The 21504-nt window shown below is 40.0% G+C and overlaps 1 protein-coding gene across 1 annotated transcript; it reads left to right on the plus strand.

Annotated features, from left to right (window-relative positions):
* The first annotated feature begins 641 nt into the window (after positions 1 to 641).
* SGPP1 (sphingosine-1-phosphate phosphatase 1) lies at positions 642 to 20195 on the plus strand. The gene is made up of 3 exons (XM_005520370.3): positions 642 to 1473; positions 11690 to 11779; positions 14022 to 20195. The coding sequence occupies exons 1-3, from the start codon at positions 883 to 885 to the stop codon at positions 14571 to 14573; spliced, it is 1233 nt and encodes a 410-aa protein (XP_005520427.1). The 5' UTR covers positions 642 to 882; the 3' UTR covers positions 14574 to 20195.
* The last annotated feature ends 1309 nt before the right edge of the window (positions 20196 to 21504 follow it).

Below are 21504 nucleotides of genomic sequence, written 5' to 3' on the forward strand. Positions count from 1 at the left end.
CAGAACCTCCCCGGGCGGCTCCGCAGCCCTGTGGTCACTGCCTGCCTCCATCGCTGAACCGGCCTGACCGCCGGGGCAGTGACCGTCCGCAGCCTCCGCTTTCCCTCTCGTGTTTACAAAACCAGATTGAGGCTCCGAGAAACCTTAACCAGCACCAGGGGAGGTTTAGGTTAGACATTAGGAAGAATTTCTTCACGGAAAGGATGACTAGCTATTGGAATGGGCTGCCCAGGGAGCTGGTGGAGTCGCTGTCCCTGGAGGTATTTAAGGAAAGACTGGATGGGGCAATTAGTGCCATGGTCTGGTGAACAAGGTGGTGATCGGTCACAGGCGGGACTCAACGATTTCAGAGGTCTCTTCCACCCCAAGTGATTCTGTGTTTCTACAACGAAGAAGGAGAAAAAGGAGGTGAAGGAGGCTCCAAGGCGCCGTGGTACACGCAGCACGCCACCGGCCGCCCTCAGCCGCCTCTGCCCCTCACGCCCGAGGCCACCGCGCTCCGCCTCGCGCTGTGCTGAGCTCCGATTGGCTGCACCGCCCTGGGGGGCGGGACCGAGGGAGAGCCGCGGCCAATCCGCGCCGCGATGGACGGTTCCCTCGGGGTGGGGGCTGCGCGCAGGCGCGACGGGGCCGGCGCGGGCGTGAGGGAGGGAGCGAGCGAACGGGGAGGGCGTGAGGGAGAGAGCCGGGAGCGAGCGGCGGGAGGCAGCGGGGGAGGCAGCGGGTGAGGCGAGGGTAGTCCCGCGCTATCCGCGGCGCCTCGCCTTGCCTTCCAGCGGGTTTCTCTTCAGGGGCTTTATTTTGCCGCAGAGCCCCTATCCCCCTCTCCGCCCCTCAGACGAAGTCCCCCGCCCCCCTCAGCCCGCCCCCGCTCCAGCCGCTATGTCTCTCGGCCAGCGCTTGGCCCGGCTAGCCGCCCACTTGCAGGACCCGCGGAAAGTGGCCGCGTTCCAGCGGCTGTGCGGGGTTGAGGGGCCCTCGGGCTGGTCCGGCGGGGAGCAACGGGGGCCGGTGGCGAACGGTGGCCCCGCGGGCGAGCAGGCGCATCCCACTGGGAACGGGGCCGTGCCCGGCGCGGGAACCCCGCGGCGCTGGAGAAGGAGGCCGCGCCGAAACTCGCTGACGGAGGAGGAGGACGGCAGCCAGGAGTTCGCCACTCGCAGCCGCTTCCTCTACTATCTGTTCAGCCTGGGCACGGAGCTGGGCAACGAGCTCTTCTACATCCTCTTTTTCCCTTTCTGCATCTGGAATGTGGACGCCTGGCTGGGCCGGAGGCTCATCATCATCTGGGTGTGGGTGATGTACCTGGGGCAGTGCACCAAGGATGTGATCCGCTGGCCGCGTCCTGCCTCGCCGCCCGTGGTGAAGCTGGAGGTCTTCTACAACTCCGAGTACAGCATGCCCTCCACCCACGCCATGTCGGGTACCGCCATCCCCCTGGCGCTCCTGCTGCTCAGCTACGGCCGCTGGCAGGTAATGCTCACACCTCCGTGTCCTCATCCGTGCGCTTGCCAACCCCGGGCTGTAAGGATGTGGCAGACCTGATTTCAGGAGGGGAGGTGGCTGAGTTTGGTTGGAAAATGTGAGATTCGTAGCTTTTTCCTTGCCTCACTCTTTTTTCCCCTCTGTGATTTAAGCGAGTGCTCAGGTAACGAGAAGTGTTCTAGTAATTCTGTCTTGTGAATGGAGGTTATGCTGGCTTTGGGGATTAGCTCAGCACGCATGAAAAGTTCGCGGTAACAATCTGCTTTTTGTTCCCGTCAGAGTTTTTTCCTCTTGTCTATTTGCGCAAAGTTTGGATAAGCATCCAGTGTTTTTACGGGCATTTTGTCTTACAGAGAGTTTGGTGGAGAGCCAGTAACTAAAGGGCTTCTTGTTGATCCTTCTTTGCTTCGAGTCACTTTGTAGCGTCAGAGTTGTAGCTTTAGCCTTTTCTTTAACGATTTTATTTTCATTAACCACAATCTGGAAATGATTCTGGTATTTGTACTTCCAGGGGGTTCTACAATCTATCAATTTGTTCATAATTAGCAGGAATTGATAATCTGTGATATTTTCAGCACCTTCATTCAGCTGAATCTCTAAAATCTGATTATTTTACTTGGGGTCAATAGATAAGTTAAAATAACACTGTTGATCGTCTGCTTTACGCAAGCAATGGCATGTGCTTTGGCGCTGGCTGCTGGAAGTATGGCAACAGCAGCAACTCCAAAGAAAGCACATCCAGCTCTAAATCACTGCACCACTTTCAGCAGTAACTGAGGCTTTCCCAGATAAATATCCAGTGCAGCGTTTTGCTGTGTAATGTTTAAGTTAGGCAGTAATTCGACTCTTAAGTTGTTAATGTTTGGTAATCCTTACTGTAATACTTGCCTGGTTTAAGTTGGATATAAGTCATGTCGGTAGTGAGAACTAACTCTGATTCTAACCTTCGTGCAGGGGCTTAAGTCTTGTCTTCCCAGTTACTGGTAACAATCACCAGCTATCTGCGGGCGCTGCCTGACACTTTGTGTCTCTATCTCGGCATCTAGAATGGGTGACTGAAAGGAGTGAGATGATTAAGGGTTAGAGATTTTATTTGGTCTCTCCAACCAAAGTTTACATATCTATTTCTGCATGTGCCCAAAAGGAAGCTCTTAGGATTCGTGTTTGCTAGGAAAATGTGAAGTATTATCTGCTGGAGTTATGCAGGCATAATAATTACATATATATATAATATTGTCATGTTTTGTGAGTGTTTGAAACAAATATTTGAAGTTTTGCCACTGAGATGCTTAATTTCAAAGCTGTTTTTATTAAATCTGTATATTTGATTATTGCTTGTTAGATCTCTAGGGCTGGTGTCAGTTGGAAGAACAAACTGGATTTGTACTTCTCTGCATGTGGGAAAGCTCATTTAGCAGTACCAGTCGATCAGCTTTGCACAGGCTGATGTCATGTGTGCAAAGGAGAACTTGTTTCGATTGCCTTTATAGAACCAGCAAACAGGGTGTGAAACGGTGCTTTTGCCAATGAACCAAGTTTGATCTATGGTTTGCCAACCCTGCCACTGCAATCTGTGAAACATTCTGCTAATTGACTAAACATATTTACAGTTAATGGTAAGAAATCATAAACATTCAGCATTATTATTCATGTAGGACTGTGCTTAAGAAATGAAGAAGCAAAGTGTTCAAGTCTTGATTTTAATTCCTTTTTCTTAGAAAGTGAGTATGAATAAAAGAACTGTCTGAAACCAACTTATATAATTTAAAAATATTCATGTAAGAAAAAAAATCCCTTCTGATTTTTAAATTATTTCCAAAAATCAATCAGTAATTAGCCAATGGCATGTCAAGTCAATCATGTTTTGATTAACCTATAGAGTTAACCTTTCATCTGACACTTCTTGTGTCCTCCCTATTTTACTTCTGTTGAAAGGGAGTAGAACCTACGTGACATCTTTCTGTCATGGAAAATTTTTCTGTAAATGCTGTTAAAAAAGACTGACCTCAGAAGTTCTTGGAAAGCTATTAAAGATAAAGGAGTTTTTAATATGATTTTTATTAAATTCTACAAATTTATCAGTAGATGCAGGTGGCTAGATTTAAACCTGTAAGCAAACTCTTTCTGTATATATTTAGTATAAAGAAGCCGTACACAGGGCCTGATTGTGATGAGACAGTATCTTGGGACTATTGGTTCAGCAAATCATAGTGGAGCGAGGGTGAGGATGACTTAAAGCAGATAGAGGTGTAACTCTCTGCAGGGACTTTTACTCTGCAATACAGGCAGCTTTGAGTTTGTCACTTTGAGGTTTATACTAAACCAAAGAAAGCTGCTCTTGCTCTAAAAGATGTTACACCAGTGAGGAGGGAATCTCTTGTGTAGCTTATTTGCAGTTTGCTTTCAGTGATCTACGACTTCCTACTATTGTGTGATAGTTCTTTTCTATTAAAGGCAATCTAGTTGGGTCTTTTTCTTGAAGAACATAGAGAACAGAGAAAATGTGCTCCTATTTTTCTAGGTGTGGCCCAGATCGTCCATTTAAAAACATGTTTGGCTTGCAGTACAGTTTTTTCTTAACCTGTTAAGTTTGTGCTTTTCGATTTTTCAATGCCTTTAAGCAATCCTGTTACAATTATTTTCTTTTCACATGGTATTCAAAAGGATTTTTGACTATAGAATTAAAATACTTTCTATAAATGTAAGTAAAGTATTTTCAGAGATAATGTATTTTAAAGATGGTTTTTGCAACTTATCACAATTAGAGACTTTGAGCATAGGGAATATTAAATTAAACTGTCTTTCAGACAGAAGAGAGTTACATATTTAGGTAACTTTCATAATTGCTAACTGTTCTGTCCATTGTATCCCTTTTTTTTCAGTTTGTTCTTGTATTATGAAAGCTTACTTTAAACTTTTGATTTTCCTTGCATAATCCATATTTATTTATTTCTTTATTTAATATGTTATGTTTCTGCAGGGAGAGCCATTTATTTCAAAGACACTTCAGTAACCTTGAAATACAAGCTCATGTCAAAGACTAATGAAAATTTGGGAATGTTATAAATGTTGATTTTTATTTTTTTTTCTCTTGTCTTTGAAGTACTGGTACCCTGAACGAGGAGAGCAAACACTTAAAAAACAGTGAGGTTATACATATTGATACGATGTAGGAAAAAGCAACCTTTATCAAATTGGGGAAAACTTGCTTTCTTTGAAATAGTGACAGTTTGAGCCAGCCTGGTTTATATCATGTCCCAGATGGGGGGAGGAAGATACAGTGTGAACTGCTAATTATCCACAAAATCTCCAAAGGCTCAGGCTGAGACTACTGGAAAAAGTATTTTTTATATTTTGATTATGTTGAACTGCTGATTTCAAATAGATGTCAAGATGTATTTTATTATAAATGGTCCTTGATTTGGGATGGTACCTAAATGTGTCATAACTCTGCTGGCTTATTTTGAGGAGAAAAGAAATTATCAGCCAGGGGATACAGAAAATTCACTTCTGTCCTGTAGCTCCTCCAGGAAGCAGCCTGGCTCTAGCAGTAGCTGTCTGCATTAGGAAATGATGGGCTTGCCCTCCTTCCTGAGCTCTGCATTAATGAGCTCAGTGAGGAACTGCTGACTCTTGCTGTAGCCACTGAGCAAACTTTGGTTGATATTCAGCAGGAGCCCAGAGCCTGGGCTGATGAGTAGCAGGCCTTCAACTAAATTAACCAATGCTGATTTACCTTCTGAAACAGCTTGTGGTACTGAATATGACAGCCTTGTCCTCCCTGGGAATGTGTCTGGCAATGCCTGATGTGCAAAGCCTGTCATCAGTGGGTGCCTTTCCACCCTGCTGCTGCTAATGGTGACCTGGATAAACAGCACAGCTAAATTCACAGTAGGTGCATCTATTCTCCAATGGCCTCTCTGATGTATTTTTCATTTACAGTTTTCATTTACTCAGTGCTCTTTTGACTCTCTGTGGTACCGGTTGTGTAAGACTCTTATGTGGTACCACGTGAAACTCCCTTCCAGAAATCTTCCATCTCCACTGTGACTTTTATCAACCAAAGCTGGTGAATGTAATTAAATGAGATGGGTTTGACAGGATCTGTGTTGGGATTTTAGGGAGATCTCCATCGCCCTGTGGTTCTGATTGACCACTACTGAAGATTACCTCTAGAACTGTCTGCCTGCTCTTTCATTTCAAAAGGCTAAATTGTCTGATTCCCACTAGAAATAGGAAATAATTGGTTATTGGGGATGAATAAACAGCCTAATCACAACAGTGCTGTAGTGAGAATTTTGCAGAAGGGGGCACATCCTTGTTTTAAATGTCTGTCCTTGGTGAAAGGCTTGCATTTTCAGTAAGATTGATGTAATGATAAACTGGAAGCTGCACAAAGAAAAAACCATCTCTTACATACAAAATCTGTGTGCAGGAACAAGTGCAGTCCCTCAGAAGGAGACACATCACTTCTCAGAGAAGCCCAAATGGGCTTTTGGCTAAACTACTAAAATGTTAAGAAGAAACGTTGGCAAAGAGATGTGTACATGCTTGTCTAATTGGTCTTCTTGTACATGTTTCTAAACAGTCAAACAAAAACTCTTCTGACATGGAAAGCACGGCTGAAGGGATGATACGAAAACACAGAATTACGCACACAATGATTTGAGAGAAAGAGATTGGAATTTGGAGGGTCAGCACTGGCCTTGTCTTGTGTGTTTGAGATGTAAGGTCTTCTGTAGGCCATATTAATGCCTGTAGTTTGTAAAGGAAGCTGAAAAAAGTTGTTTGATTCAGGTGTTCTTAAAATTTGAAAAGAGCACAGCCAGTTCTGACAAATGTCACTAGGGAACCTCTGCCAGAGGAATACAACAGCCTGTCTTATTAGACTGTGTTGATTGTCATTGAATAGATTTTTCAGTTTTGCCTAAGCAAATCTTTCATAAATGTAAAGGGTCTTGAGGGAAAACATGTAAAAACAAATGCTCTATGGTTGGATACAGAGTTTTTGATGAAAAGATATTCAAAGGGAATAATTCTTAAGCAGTTTTTTTTCTTGGTGCATTGTATACATGTAAAACACTCCTTGTTCTTTCAAATAGGGTGTGTTGATTAAACTGGGAAAACACGATTTTGCAGGAAAAATGTGGTTTCAGGTATTGGGGCATAAACAGAGCAAGCCATAAGTGATTCTTGCTAGCTGTTTTCAGAGAGGGATTATTTTTTTAATGAGTGCAATGAAAAGAAATAACAAGCTAATTCCTATTGTTACTCCTTACTTTCTTTTTCAGATTAGGTGTAGCAGAAAATTAAATATTTTAACATCCTTCAGGACTGGCACTGAAAAGTTTATCTTGGAATTTCAAAAAAAGGGTCTTGTAGTGCCATGTGACTGAGATTTTTATGTCTCTTGATATTAATGTTAGTCAGTGCAAGAAGGGAGAAAATAATTGCTAAATGTAGCTTAACCAGTGGAGTTTATCACCTGGGCCATTTTGAAAGAAAAAGTTTATTTTTCCTAAAATGACTGATTGGTGGTCTCTCTTTTCTAACAAACCTCTTTTCCCTTTTCTTCTGCTCCCTTCACAAAATCATTTTTATGCTATGCTTTTTGAACTCATCTGTCCAGCCAGGGTGCTGGAGTCATTCCCATAAATATTGATTATAGCTTTTCATATGACTATTGCCAATACGTGGCCCAAATACCTTATTAAAAGCCTGGTGCAGCAAGTGCTCCTTGGATTCTTTCAGTGAACTTTAGCCCAGAATAATTGTCTCGAACTCAAGTTGGATTTTTGAGTTATGATACGATTTAAAAAGGTCATTGAATACTGAAGAACACTGAAAATATTAGAAAGTTTATTTGGAATTATTTGTGGGTGCTAGAAACTTCTCCAGTGTAGAATGTGCTTAAAAAAGGTAACAAGCGAGCATTTAGAATGTCTTTTAATAATGTTCCCTTATGAAAGAAGGAATTTTCTGACCTAGGTCAAAGCTTTTAGGACAGATTGTTTCCTTATGAGCATTTTTAAACAATAGTTATGTTATTAAGACTCTTGGCAAAAAGATCAAGGAGAGGGAGGAGGATAGGGAAGGGTTTTGTGTGTAGTCCAGTCAGAAGTTTGCAAGCCTGTTTTGGAGGATGTAGTGGAATTTTCTGTAGGATCAGAGTTTTCTTTTAAAAACGTAGGGCATAAAGTTCCCAAAGACTCACTGAGAGTTGTTTCACTGCTGTTTTACAAATATGAATTTAATTCAAAATTAAAACAAGATTCTAGATATGGGAACAAAATTGAGATCTGAAACACAATGAGTAGTTTATTCAGTCAGCTTTATCCCTAGCTTTGTCTTAGTATGTGAAGTTAAGAAATCAACTCACTTTTTTTTTTAATTTTTTAAATAAGATGCTTTTGGTTTGGGTTTCTTTAATTTATATATAAAAAAAAGAAAGCAGTATGCATTTCAAAAAACTCCTGACACTCAGAATTGTTGAGGTGGCATGTTAGCTATGGAGATATAAGGAGTTTTTGAGGATATACCATAAGATGGTCTTAATTGAGGGCATGGAGACAGGGTTTGAGATGTTTGTATCCAAAATGGGCTGTTCCTGAATATCTGACTGAAAGTGACACCCAATCTGTCACAGAGCCGTGATACATCAATTCTTTCATCAAAAAGAACAAGCTGAGAGAATGAAACCTGGTTTCTGTGTCTACCTCTCCCAGCTGTGATCTCTGACAACCTTCCACACCCTCATCTGGACGGACATGTGATGCCAGTTTGCCTTCTGATACTTAAATGAGTAAAACCAACAGTGAATCGGAGAAGAGGATAGAAGTAAACTTGTGATCATTTGTCATTTGTGCCTCTGTAGGTCCGATCTGGCATGCCAGGAGCCATGGGACTAAAACTGCTGGAATTCAGGTGTCTTGCTGTAGTATCTCTCATTTAAGTAAAGACCTGAGTCTACATAATGAAAAGTGATTATGACTTTCTTCCCTGAACACTTGATATGAGTTTATATTCAGGTTTTCACATTACTCTTTCATAAAATGTTTTAAGTAGACAACATAGTAAAAGCTGTTCTTTTTTTTTCTTTGAATATTCATTTGTAATTGGGAGAGGAGATTTCTGAAATCTATTGTTGTAAAACAGTATTATTATAAGGTTAGCTGGTACCTCAGCCTTGCAGGCAACAATTTGAAAGTAAGTTTATGGCATCAGCATTTTTTACAAGGATCCAGGTGATGTCCCCTGTTGGTGGTATGACTCGGCATGCTGTGGAGCTCAGAGGTGTGTGTGGGAGTGCTGATATTCTCCTTCAGTCACCTTGTGCACTTAACCCTGCGTGTGAGGACCAAATAGACGCCTGCCTTACCACCGCAGGGCAGATTTTAAGCAGGTGCTACCAGATTGGTGCTCTGGGAGTTCCTCAACCCAGTGGCTGCTTTAAAAGGTAGGAGTGCAAACAGGCCAAGGAGGATGCAGGGTGTTTGGCTTAATTTGTGATCAGAACTAGAAAGACCCAACTCCTTTGGGCCTTCTGTGATAGGGGAAGGGTGATGGTTCTAAACTGAACAGAGGGTTAATTTAGATCAGATGCAGGGAAGAAGTTTTTTACTTCTGGTGGTGAAACACTGGCACAGGTTGCCCAGAGAGGAGGTGGATGCACCATCCCTGGAAACATTGAGGGCCTGGTTGAATGGGGCTCTGAGCAACCTGTTCAGGTTAAAGATGTCCTTGCCCCTAGCAGGGGACTCGGACTAGATGGCTTTGAACTGTCTCTTGCAACCCAAGCTATTCTACTCTGCTTTGCTACAGAGGAACTAAACTAACCCATATCCTCAGATGGTTTAAGGGATATTTATTCAGCATTAGAGTGAGATATGACAGAGCCAAATAATCTTTCCAAAACATTCTTCAGAGCTGGAATTTCTGTTTCTTTCTTCCTGAAACACTCCTCCCCTGTGAGTTCCCTGACAGCAAGCATTTCTTCTTTCATTTTCAGAATTACTGTAGTCTTTCTGCTGTTTACAGTCATCTGCTCAGGACTTCTAAAATAAGACTTCTTATCTAACTATTTCCTTCGTACTCCTTGTTCTCAGGATTTTGCTGTTTAGCTGTTCCAACCTCTTCCCTCCCCCAATTCCACCCTCTTACCCACAGTATCATGAACGGCTGCTGAGCCTGGCACTTCATTCATCTTCCTGCTAAAGCTCCAGCCTCTGCTTCTGTCAGGTACTGCATGTCATCACTGCAGAAACAGGACAAGTCCTTATTTATTAAAGAAAAGCCTTATCTCTGGGCTCTGAAAGCACCAAAGATGTGTATCAAGAGACAAGGATGGACATACAGGGTATCAAGTGATGGCCAAACAGTTTGAAACTCAAAGGTGCTCCTTGCTTCAGAGGCCACAGGGTACAGCTGTCCCTGCACAGACAGCATTTCTGCTTGGGGAGTCCTGTGGGAGGGAGGGAGAGTGGAGCAGCACTGTGCAGGGAGGGTGTGTGGCTGGTGCAGGCAGCATTCCATCTACCCTGAGGCCTGTGCAAAGGGAGAAGCACAGTGGGGCAGAGGGATGTGGCTGCACTTGGAAGGTACCAAAAGGGCTACTTTTGTGGCTGCTGTAGCAGTCTTGGTATCTGATAACTCTGCAATTGTGTGTCTGTGTTACAGATTTATGGGTGCATTGCCTGGGATTAGCAGAGTTCCAAAAGGCAGGAAACTGAATTTGTTCCTTCATCATTGCAGTCAGAAATGAGTTACAAGTACACAGTTCTGTTTAGATTCAGTTTGTAGATGAATGTGATAGAAGCAAAGACAAATGTTGCTACAGGAGGTAGAGTTTAGTCTAGATGGAACACAGCTATAAACTGGGTGTTTAGAATTTGTTTTAATGTGAAATCTGCTTCTTATGTGAAATGCAAGCTTCCTGATTTTCTCTTAGTTTGAGAATGGTTATTTTAGGTATGTCATGCAAGCATGGTCCTGGAGTTGAGAATTCAGGGAAGGCTGGAAAAATGCAGATTTTGGAACTTTACAAATCTGTTAAATGGCCTTCACAGAGGACACAGAACTTCCTCCAGTAATTTTAAAAGTGTTTTCTCTAATCTGTTGGAAATTCTACCCTTCAGGTTACCTGTAAAAGGAACAAAGGAAAGGGCAAGAAAACTGTCTGTAATTCTTAGATTTTATTTCTAGGTTTGAGTACATCTAGACTGCCTGTTTATATTGAAAATGTTTATCGTAGGAAGGAAAGCAATTTTGGAAACTTGCCATTTTATCTTGTGACTGTGTCTTTTATAGAATAGTGGCAAAAAAGGAAGCTGTGTCCTCTCTTGTAGAACATTTTGCAATAGTGGGGAAAGTATTTCTTACCATGCTGTAATATGTAAATTAGCATAGTTTTATCCAAAACCTGAGAAAGTTAAAAAACTATGTTCCTGATCTGTGATTATTATTATTATGAAACTATGTAAGATATGTGTTTATTAAAGGTAAGTATTTGATTTTTTCCTGGTAAACAGTCTTTATTAATAAAATGTGATAAGACAAAAATAATTTGAAGTAATTATTTCATGATTTTTATTTAACAATATATGGTTTGTAGGAGGAAACCTATGTGGGTTTGGAAAGAGCAAAAAAGATTACTGTTTTAGGAGTTTCATGCTGATGTCCAGAGATTGAGTCAATGATTGCAGAAACTCTGAAACAAAGAATTGAGGGAAGGAATTGAATTTCTTTGTAATTTGTTTATGAGTTTCTCCTTTTCAGGAAAAAAAGTGAAGCCACTCCATTCTGCCTGGGTAATTGCTAACAGTACTGGTATGTGATGGAGCTGCTTCACCTGGTGTAAAACTGTTGCACAGTTTAACACCCTTGTCTCTGCCTATGTGGTCAATTTGGGATATCAGAGCATGGCAAGACAACTGCTATTCATTTCTTGCTGCTTTGGAAAGATGTGACCAAAGCACTGAAATTTAAGTAGTTTGAATGCAGAGAAGAGAGGGGAAGGTTGAAAGCTTGGCTTAATGGTGACTTTATGAAAAGGTGCTCTGCTAGGCCTGTGGAGGGTAGGGCAAAGAAAAGGATAAGCATCAGTGGCATTAACTGGAATTAATTAGAAAATACTCATAGAGTGATTTTTTTTTAATTTATTTTTTCCAAATTGTAATACAGTTTCTGCATTTTTCTTCCCTACCAGTATCCCCTTATGTTTGGACTGATCCTGGCATTCTGCTGGTGTTCTTTGGTTTGCTGTAGTCGAATTTATATGGGAATGCATTCAATTTTGGTAAGAAAATAATCTAATCTACTACTAAACTTCTGTTTTAATTCTGTTCTGATTTTATAAACTTCAATCACATTGAAGGTTTTACAGGGCAAAATTGCATACAGATGTATTTTTTTGAATGTTCTACCATACAGAATCAGAAGACTTGCATTTCTTTAGCATAGAAATTGATAAAATGGCTAAGAGTGGCTCTCATGCTAAACTTACACTTATCTTTTACAAACTAAATCCACAGTTGAAACTTAACAGGTATTTAATGCCATTTTTAGTGCAGAAATTGATGACTCCTCTAAAGTGTAGACTAAATTTTCCTCTACAGAGTAGAAGTCATTTTGCAGAATGAGAAAGTGGCTGTTAAAGTTCACTCCACATTGGCTGCTCAAAGCATGAGCATTTCAGAGTGCTAGAGTTTCATCTAGCAGAGTTTCTTAAACCAGGTAACAAAGTTGTCATCTTGGAAAAACAAACTCATTTATTAAACAGAATTAAGACTCCCAGACTGAAACACAATTGTATGCAGTGTAAAAATGAGAAAACAAGAACACTACAAAGTGGTAATTGCAATGGAGGTTGCTAAAGATGTTTTTGAGGATCACGTGCTAGAAGAAAAGCTAATAGACAGAAAAGGGTAAGCCTTGTAGGGAGTAGAAAAGCTGGTAGATGAACACGGTGTGAAAGGAGCATGGAAAAATAAGGCAGCTCAGAAAATCTAAATGACATTTTTGCATCAGTAGTTAGGGGGCTTCCCAGTCTAAAGCCACTCCGTCAAGGATGATGTGATGGACCAATAGTTCAGCTGACACAAAATGTCATAGAACAAAGTCATGCAACAAATAGTGAGCATGCAGACAGGGCTGTTTTGGAGTTTCACATCTGAATCCTCTGCAGAGTTTGAGGGAATACAGTTCACCATGTGGTGCCTGCAATATACATCAACCACAGTGCCTAAGTTTGTGGGGAGTAGGTGGCAAATAGAGCAGAAAGTTTTTGTAGCTTCTGAAATGAACAAGTCTGATGTTTATATCAGTCAATTTTATTAGAGCTTTTATCAAGCTTTCAATTAGTGGAAGCAAATAAAAATGATTTACTGAAGCTGGAGCAATACAGACTGCTGAAGTCCCACCTCTTGGCTCGTGTGGAAGAGCTGATAAGCATGAAAATGAAGGCAGGTTACTTTGTAGTGCTTGGATTGCACAAATTATTCTTTAACAATCAAAGGTGACAAAAGTAGCAGAGAATTCCATGCAACTTAGTGATCAGTCAACAGTTAACTGAAATTTAATGCTGAAGTAAAAAATAATTGAGTAACCTTTTCATTAAGAAAAGACCTTTAAAAACAATAGTAAAACTGAAAATCAGTCACAGAGGTTATCTCTTCCTCTCCTTTAATATTTGGAAACAGTTCACATTCTTCCAGCATTGTTAATTCTGAAGCTGGAGTGGAAAGTTGAAGCTGCTCTAGTTCCTGGCTGCAGCGGTCCTTGACTGCTGCACCAGTTGCTGCTGCTGCTGCCAGCGTTGGGTGTGTTGGTACCCCAGGTCCTCAGCGCCACTGTTGAGCTGTTTCAGCAAACTGAAGTTGGCAGAACATATTTAGCTGGGCTGGATTTGTACTGACTGTAGGTTGGAGTGCCCTTGCCCTGGACAGGGATCAATGTTGCCAGCAGAAAAATTCCTAGAAGAATCACAGAATAGTTTTGGGTTGGTAGAGACCTTTAAAGATCATCTAGTCCAAGCCCCCTACAATAAGCAGGGACATCTTCAACCAGAACAGGTTGCTCAGAGCCTCATCTGACCTGACCATGAATGTTTCCAGAGACAGGGCATCCACCACCTCTCTGGACGACCTCTACCAGTGCCTCATCACACTCATTGGAAAAAAAAAGTCTTCCTTATATCCAGTCTGAATCTTTCCTTTCTCAGTTTAAAACCATCACCCCTTGCCCTATCACAACAGGCCTTACTAAAATATCCAGACCTGCAAGTTCCATGAAGGATCCTTTGATCATAACTTCGTTCATGATCTGGTCAGGATGCAGGTGATCTGTTAACAGGTGATCAAATGCAATTCCTTACCTTATGTTTAACATAAGAAAGATTTAATTTTCTAAAAGGGAGAAGACTGCAATCCATAAGTTGTTTTTAACGCTACAGCAGCTAGTCTTGTATTCTTGCTAATGTAACTTGAGGGGTTTTTTTTTAGATAGCTATTACACTGAAACCATATCTTTCTCTTCAACAGGATGTTATTGCTGGATTTCTGTATGCTATTCTTATCCTGGTTGTCTTCCATCCAGTTGTGGACCTGATTGATAACTTCAACTTAACTTACAAATACGCACCCTTAATTATCATCAGTCTTCATTTGGCCCTGGGCATCTTCTCTTTCACCCTGGACACGTGGAGCACGTCACGAGGAGACACAGCTCAGATCCTGGGCTGCGGTGCCGGCGTGGCCTGTGGCTCTCACGTCAACTACGTCCTGGGTCTGCAGCTGGATCCTCCTCCCCACGCCTTGCCCTTGTCTCTGTCCTCCCTCACTGTGACTGTGTTTGGAAAAGCCATCCTGCGGTTGTTGATTGGAGTCATCATTCTGTTGTTAACAAAAGTGGCCATGAAGAAAGCCACGATTCCGCTGGCATGTAAAATATTCCGCATCCCTCACGACGACGTGCGGAGAGCCAGGCAGCGCATGGAGGTCGAGCTGCCCTATCGTTACATTACCTATGGAATGGTGGGGTTCTCCCTCATGTTTATTGTTCCTTGCCTCTTCCATTTCATTGGTCTTTCCTGATGCAGTTTGATCACTTTGAGTAGGGAGAACTGAGCTAGTTGCTTTTTGAAGAGGTGCACTAGTTTGCTAAGGGAAGGCCGGCCGGCTTGGCTTTAGCAGGGTCTTCCTATTAACAGCAATACAAAGCAGGCAAAGCATTTAAAGGGCTTTGCACATCTCTGGGGATGGTTTAGGGCCAGCAGTCAGGAATCAGTCCAGGAGAAGTGCTGACCTCTGTAAATGCTGTTTTTGGACTTACTGCTGTAACCAAGTCTGTGTGTGTGATGCAGTGAATGTATCTGGGATGGCTGCCAGTCTGTACCTGTGTACACTGACACTTCAGCAGCAATGTCTGACAGCTCATCAGAAGGCTCCATTCACAATTTGTTTGCCATTTCACGGTAATTAGTTCAAGTCATTGGACCACAGGCTGTTAAATTTGCTTTCTTGTATTCTTTCCTGAACATCTGCTTCAAGGTATTTCAGCTAATAGTTATTTCTAACGGACCAAATTTGTAATGAGGTTGAATTTTTCTAAATAAACAAGGAGAAGCCTTTTTCTTTAGCCCCCTTTGCAGAGAAAAATGTCTGGATTAGCATTGGTAGATATTGCTAGAGTATATAATTCAGGTACTGTATTTTATGGTTTAATAACTGTGCCTTTCTGTTGCTAAATTAAGAAATGCCATATATACTGTGATGTAAAAATGCCTAATTTTATTGAAAATCCTATGTAATTAGGCAGATATTAAAAAATGTTAGATTGTCCATGTTGCTGACATGGTCCAAGTTAACCAGAATGTTCAGTTTTTCCTGATCGAAATTGCATAAATGAAATGACCCAGGAATTGTGTCCTTGAGCTCAAGATATTGTAAATGAACAATAGTCCCTTTTGTAAGTATTTTTAATGTGTGTTGTAAGTTACTGCAAGAGGATATATTTTTCTGGAGATTGTTTATACTGTGGATATTCAAAATTAATTATTTAAACATATAAACAATAAAATCCCCCCATTCTGCAAAGAAATGGGCTTCACTTATTATTCCAAACTAATCTAGAAGGACCACTGCTTTTAGGTTTTTGGTTAGAAAATATAATACTTATTCTAGAAAAATTTGTATTTTTATGCATTAACATACTATATTTAAAGGTGGTAATCACTTTTACCAGATTTAGATAGTTATAAGACAATGTAACAATTAAAGGAAACTTGTAATCATTCTGATTGACAGACTGTGAGCAGTCAAGACAGTACGGTCAATGCATGAACAGTTTCTGATGTCTAAATTTGGCAGGATTTTGTTATGTGCTTTTTAGCTTTTCATGATCCTTTTCCATTCAAGTGTAATTTCATGTGCCTTTTAGCTGTTTCATTTTGTTTTGTTCATGTGTTGCCTGTTCTTTCCACATCAGCAACAGTTACTGCAGGAAGCGCTGTCTTAGTGTCTGACCAGACACAAATGACTTAGTTTTGTATTGTACATGTTTTTCAGGAAAAGCATCATTTGGTTGGGAAATATGGTGATTAGATAGAATGCAAAGCCTACAGTTTTTGTAAACAATATTTGTTTTCAGAAAGTTTGTGTTGGAGATGATATCTCCAAGCTGTTCATATGTAGTTTTACAAAATTAACTTGACTTTCTTTAAAGCAGACAAAGTTGATGGTACGCTGGCACTGGATGATGTAAAAAATTTTTCTGGTGCATTTCTCTAGTGCATCCTGAATGTACTGCTATGAATGTATTCAAACTGAGGTATTCAGAACTGAGAATGTTAAACAACTTCCATAGCTGAAAAGTACCCAGTAGAAAATGGTTAGCTTGTTTCAGTGTGTATTTCTGGATCTGATTTTTCTGTCTGTTCCTCTTTTGCAGTTCAATGCTGAATGTGCAGGAAAAGGTAAATTGGTTTCTGGGATTTTGAGAGTGGAATTTCCACTGATTTGGCTTCACACACCAAGATAGCCATTAAATAAATAGCTGGGGGAATGTACACAAAATGCCTTACGCTTAGAGCCCTAAAGTGGTGTAGTTTCAATTATATTCAGTTAGTCTGAGGACTGTTAAAAATAATAGGATAACTTTCTGTGAAATTTAGGGCGTATTCTCCTTAAATATCCTAGCTTTACAATTTATAGCAAAAATGTTTAGATTTTAGCACAGAAAAGGTAAGTGAGCAAAATTAATTTTTTAAGGTACATATTTGACTTCTAGAAACTTCAAGTTTACATCATAAAGAGCATTAATTAAAGCTGTATTTTCTAGTTGTGCTTGCTCTCTTGTAGTATTAATGAAACATGAGGTGTACTGTGGAGGATCTGGAAGGGGTGAAAAAGATCACACGGAGCTTTCAACAGGCTAAGGAAAATTGCACTGTAGCTTATTCTACTGTCATAAATGTAGTTTTTATATTTTTATACATTACATTGAGTAAGTTCAAAATGTCATGTTCCATGTACCACTACCCAGGAAATGTCCGTCAGAATGTTTATACAGCACCTTCAGCAACTACTCCACTGAAGTTTACATGAGAAAAAGTTCTATTTTCATGTTTTATAAGGGGTTAGGCTCAAGAGGGCAGTTAGCACAAAATCTCATGCAATATGAAAATAAAGAATCGCAGACATGCAAATGCTTAAAAATCCAAGTAAAGTATTTGTATTGTAGTATAATTTTGTTTACTAATAAGCTAAGCTTCCTTGGAATTGGGCATAACAAAGCAGCAGGTAAAACTAGAGCACTTTCTTTGCCCTAATCTAAGAGTTGAACATGAAAAATGTTTCTAGTGTGAGCACCAGCTGGTACCAAATTCTTTTATTTATAAAGTTAACATAGCTTTAAGAGGGAGTCAAATGTCTTTCCAGACATACAATATGCTTGAAACCCTTTATGATGTGGTGATAAACATCCTGCTAGTGACCTCCCTCAGTCCCAGAGAGAAATACTACTTTATAGAACCAGGTATAAATGCACATTTACTACAAAAAGCTGCAGGCTAAATTTGCCTGTTTTAATTATTGTATGAAATAAAACCAACAGGCAGGTAGAGAGCAATTTGACACAAATTTAAGTTTTAATTTAAGTTTAAAGCAGTCTCAGAGTAATTTGCATCTCTTCAGCCTCTTGGAAAAGAAGAGGTTTTCCAAGAGGCTGAAGAGATGCACATTAGTCTGAGACTGCCTTAAACATAGGAGTGGGATTTTTCTGACCTGGCCCTCCGTCTGAACTGATGTGTGCATTGCATCTTGGGTGAGTTTTAGAATCTGTTATTTTGGAAACAAGTTCCATGTTTATAAAAAAGTGCTGCTTTTGTTTTCTCCTCTGAGATCACCTGTGAAGGTGTTGGGTCTCTGATCAGGAGGTGGAGGAGTGTCTTTAAGGCAAATTGGCAAACCAAAAGGAGTTGGGTTTTGTTTATTTATTTGGATTTTTTTTAAGGTTATGTACAGCATTTCTCCTGGAAAGAAAAACCAAACAGAAAGATGCATTTCTTTTAAAACAGCATCTCCAAATGTGATATGTGGCTTTTGTGTTGTTTATATTTTTTTCCTTACCAGAACAGTGTTAAATTGTCTGGATATTAGAAGCTAATATGTTTTTTGTTTTGTTTGTTTTTTTTAATTACTGTTTTCAGTATTTTTTTACTCCATTTTTTGCTTATTTCTGAGGGAGCACCCAGAACTTCTGTAAGCAATTGCTACTTATGTAAAGATTGTAATTTTGTACTTGTAAATAATTAAGGTTTGCTAGCTGCAAAAATATATAAAAACAAATCCTTGCATGCTGTAAGTAAATACATCTGTTGTGCTAAAAGTTGTTTCTGTTTCAGTATTTGCTTTCTCAATTAAAAAATCCAATTTTCACACACAATACAGAAGATATTTAATAATTCAGTGGTATGAAGGGGCATTGCTGTCCAACTCCTGCTAACTTTACTGGGAGTTCTGCACTTGATTCTTTCCACAGGACACTGAGAATGAGTCCTGAAGGGCAAGTCCGTGCTGACCTGTGAGCAGGCTCAGTGTGTGTGAAGTGACTTAGCTTCTAAATGTGATAGCCTTGCTTTTGGGTGATTTTCCTTGTTAAAATCACACTTAGCCCTGCTTTTACAAGATTGCTAAAGAGCATAACTTGGAACCTCATTCTCTGCAGGTGGAACTGGCTGCACATTTCTAACACTCCCCCTTTGTACCATAATTCTCTGAATGAAGAGACCCCAGAATAAAGTCGGTAGATAAAATGAGACGAGAATTTATTTCTTGGGGTATTGTGACTCAGCTTACTGTAATTGATTCTTGAGTGGTTCTTTGGTCTAATGTAGAATGCTTGTCGGTTATATAATTTATTTCTGTATTCTACAAACAACTTTGATGAAGCTTAACTTTTTTGTTGAATGACTTCTTGCCAGACTTCATTCTACAGGAAAGCTTAAGTGACCTTTTTGTTTCAGAAAAAAAAAAAAGTCTTTTGTAAAATTTACTGCAAATGATTTGTCAAATTGATGGATTAATTGGGTCACTACCATCGTTGTTCTTGCAATACCGAACAAAGGCAATGAAACCTGAATTTGGAAACAAAATATGATTTTGTGTGGCAGAGAGGACTTTGGGACTAAAGAAAGCACTTTAGGTGTTCTCTAAAAAGCAAGTATCTCATGCTGGTTTTGAAGCAAATTTAGCCATGCATTAGAAAAAATTCTTTGCACTCCATTCTGCACCAGAAATTATTTGCTTGTTGGTAAGAGGCCTTGTAAGAAAAGGAAGGGAGGGTGTGCTTGCAGTGTATGATCAGTAACTGTTCCTGAAGGATCAAGGGAGAAGAGAGGGTCCATGGGATAATAGTACCTTAAAGATACTGACTGGTAAATGTAAATAATTCCCACCAAGTTGGAGAATTTTACTAGTCACTGAACTTTGACTAAATTAGTCACTAGTTTTCCCACAAGTTTATTTTTGTTAGAAAGTGTAATGAAAGATAAGTGATATTACTGAAATGGAAATTAGCTCTTAAGACAATTCTAGGCATCTAAAGTATCAAAATTGAAAAAGATCAGTTCAGGAGCAAGTTATGGGAACAGTAAGAATAGAGTCTAAAGGGGGATTTTGTATTAAACTTAATGTACTTAAAAATTATGCCAAAATTTGGCCTACACTTGATTTATATAAAATCTGTAGTACAATATAGATATATATATTTAATATTGTGTATTGGAGTTTAATTTTTTTTATGTATAGATTATTTTTTTCTTGTTACTGCCTTCCCTGATAAAAGGAAGTGTTGATAAAATACAGACCAGCTTTGTCTGAATAAGGTAAGGCTGTATGTTAGTAGCCTTTTGGGAAATAATGCAGTTGTAACCCAGTCTTTCAATCTCTTGGAGAACTTGATTTAAAAACAAACCAAAACATTTGAGGTGCAAGCCCTGAGTTAGTTGAGGATCACATAATGGTTGCTGTACAATAGTGTACAACTGATGTTTTAAAAATTAATACACCAGAACTTTTTGTTATACTCTTGTTAATTATTTTGTACTCATTGTCCACTTTCTGAGTTGTCAATTAATACTTAAGCTTATATTGACTGGCAACCGAAGTGTCTAACTTCATCTGCAATGCGTGGGTAATAAACTCCTGTTGGATTCAGTTGTTTTATTGTCTTTATTCCTTCCAGTGCTCAGGGACAAGATTTGAGTTCTTGAATGGATTCAAACCCCGAAGTTTGTTTTCTGAAAATTCTTTTTCCCTTAAATGTGTAAGGCTGATTTGATGCAGTTGCTTAGCAAACATAAGCAGAAAGTACATTCTGCTTCTGTGTCAGCTGAATTATTTAACCCAGCACATTTTTTCATCTCTCCTGGTATTCCAGTAGCCATACGTGGGTGGGAATTCCTGCTGTAGAGAGTTCAGTCCTGGTGGATAATCAAATCCACAACTGCCTTGGGAAGATTGCCAAAATAATGCCTGTAATGAAGAATTCCTTTGCAATTGCTTACCTCATGCTGTTAGGCAAAGGGATGTAATCATGTTTGCCTCGTATAGAATGATTAAATTTCAGAATACAATGACCCAGATTTCTAACAACATGCAAAAATTTTTGAACTGGAAATTTAGAGGTGCTGTTTCCCATGATTCACTGTATGCAGCAGGTACTTTAATAATTTGCTTTAGGTGATTTACTGTTTGCAGCATTATTCATGCTGTAATGGCCCCTGATTGCTTAGTGGTTGTTGCTGTGGACTGCAGTACATCAGCTGCAGATGCTGAAACTCTAAATTAAATAAAACTTTTACTCAAATTGAAAGCTGAAAGTGTAAAATTGAGAATATTTTCTCTGAGATGATGTTTATGGGACATAATGCTTTCTCTGATCATTTTTAATAAGGTTTGAAGGTGTAAAAGTTGCTAATCTCTTTAAGACAGTGGTAAAAGCACAGAGTCAACAGGCCTGGCATTCAGAGTGATTTCATACCGACGGTAATTAGCACTGCACTGTGCTTGCCTTGCAGCAGCAGTTCAGATCTTTCCTGATGCACTGGCCGTGTGGCAGTGCTGGTATTATGTCTAGACTTCAGGCTGACTAACCTCACTAATTTATAGTTGAGAGAAAAATAATAAATGCTTTGGGCCAGGTTGGCTCTTTACACTTAGTGGCCTGTTTGGGTACCTTTTTTCAACCTCTGGTTGCCGAGTTTTCTTTCTTGTCAATGCAAATAAGTGACTGTTTTAGAGTTTATATACAAGACACTGCAGTAGTTGTGCAAGCACCGCATTCTAGGATCAAGAGTTCTGAAATACACATCTGATACAGTGGCCTGAACTTGGGATTTTGGGGACCAGTCTTCTGTAAGTGATCTCAATGTCAACCTGTCTCAGTTGGGGTAAGGAGATCAGATGCTGAAGCAAAAATAAAGATGGTACGTACCCTCCCAAGAAAAACCTGTACAGCCTGCGG

This window comes from Pseudopodoces humilis, chromosome 7 (assembly GCF_049639895.1).
Source record: "Pseudopodoces humilis isolate 2021_Gansu_Grassland_sample_001 chromosome 7, ASM4963989v1, whole genome shotgun sequence".
NCBI classification, from domain to species: Eukaryota; Metazoa; Chordata; class Aves; order Passeriformes; family Paridae; genus Pseudopodoces; species Pseudopodoces humilis.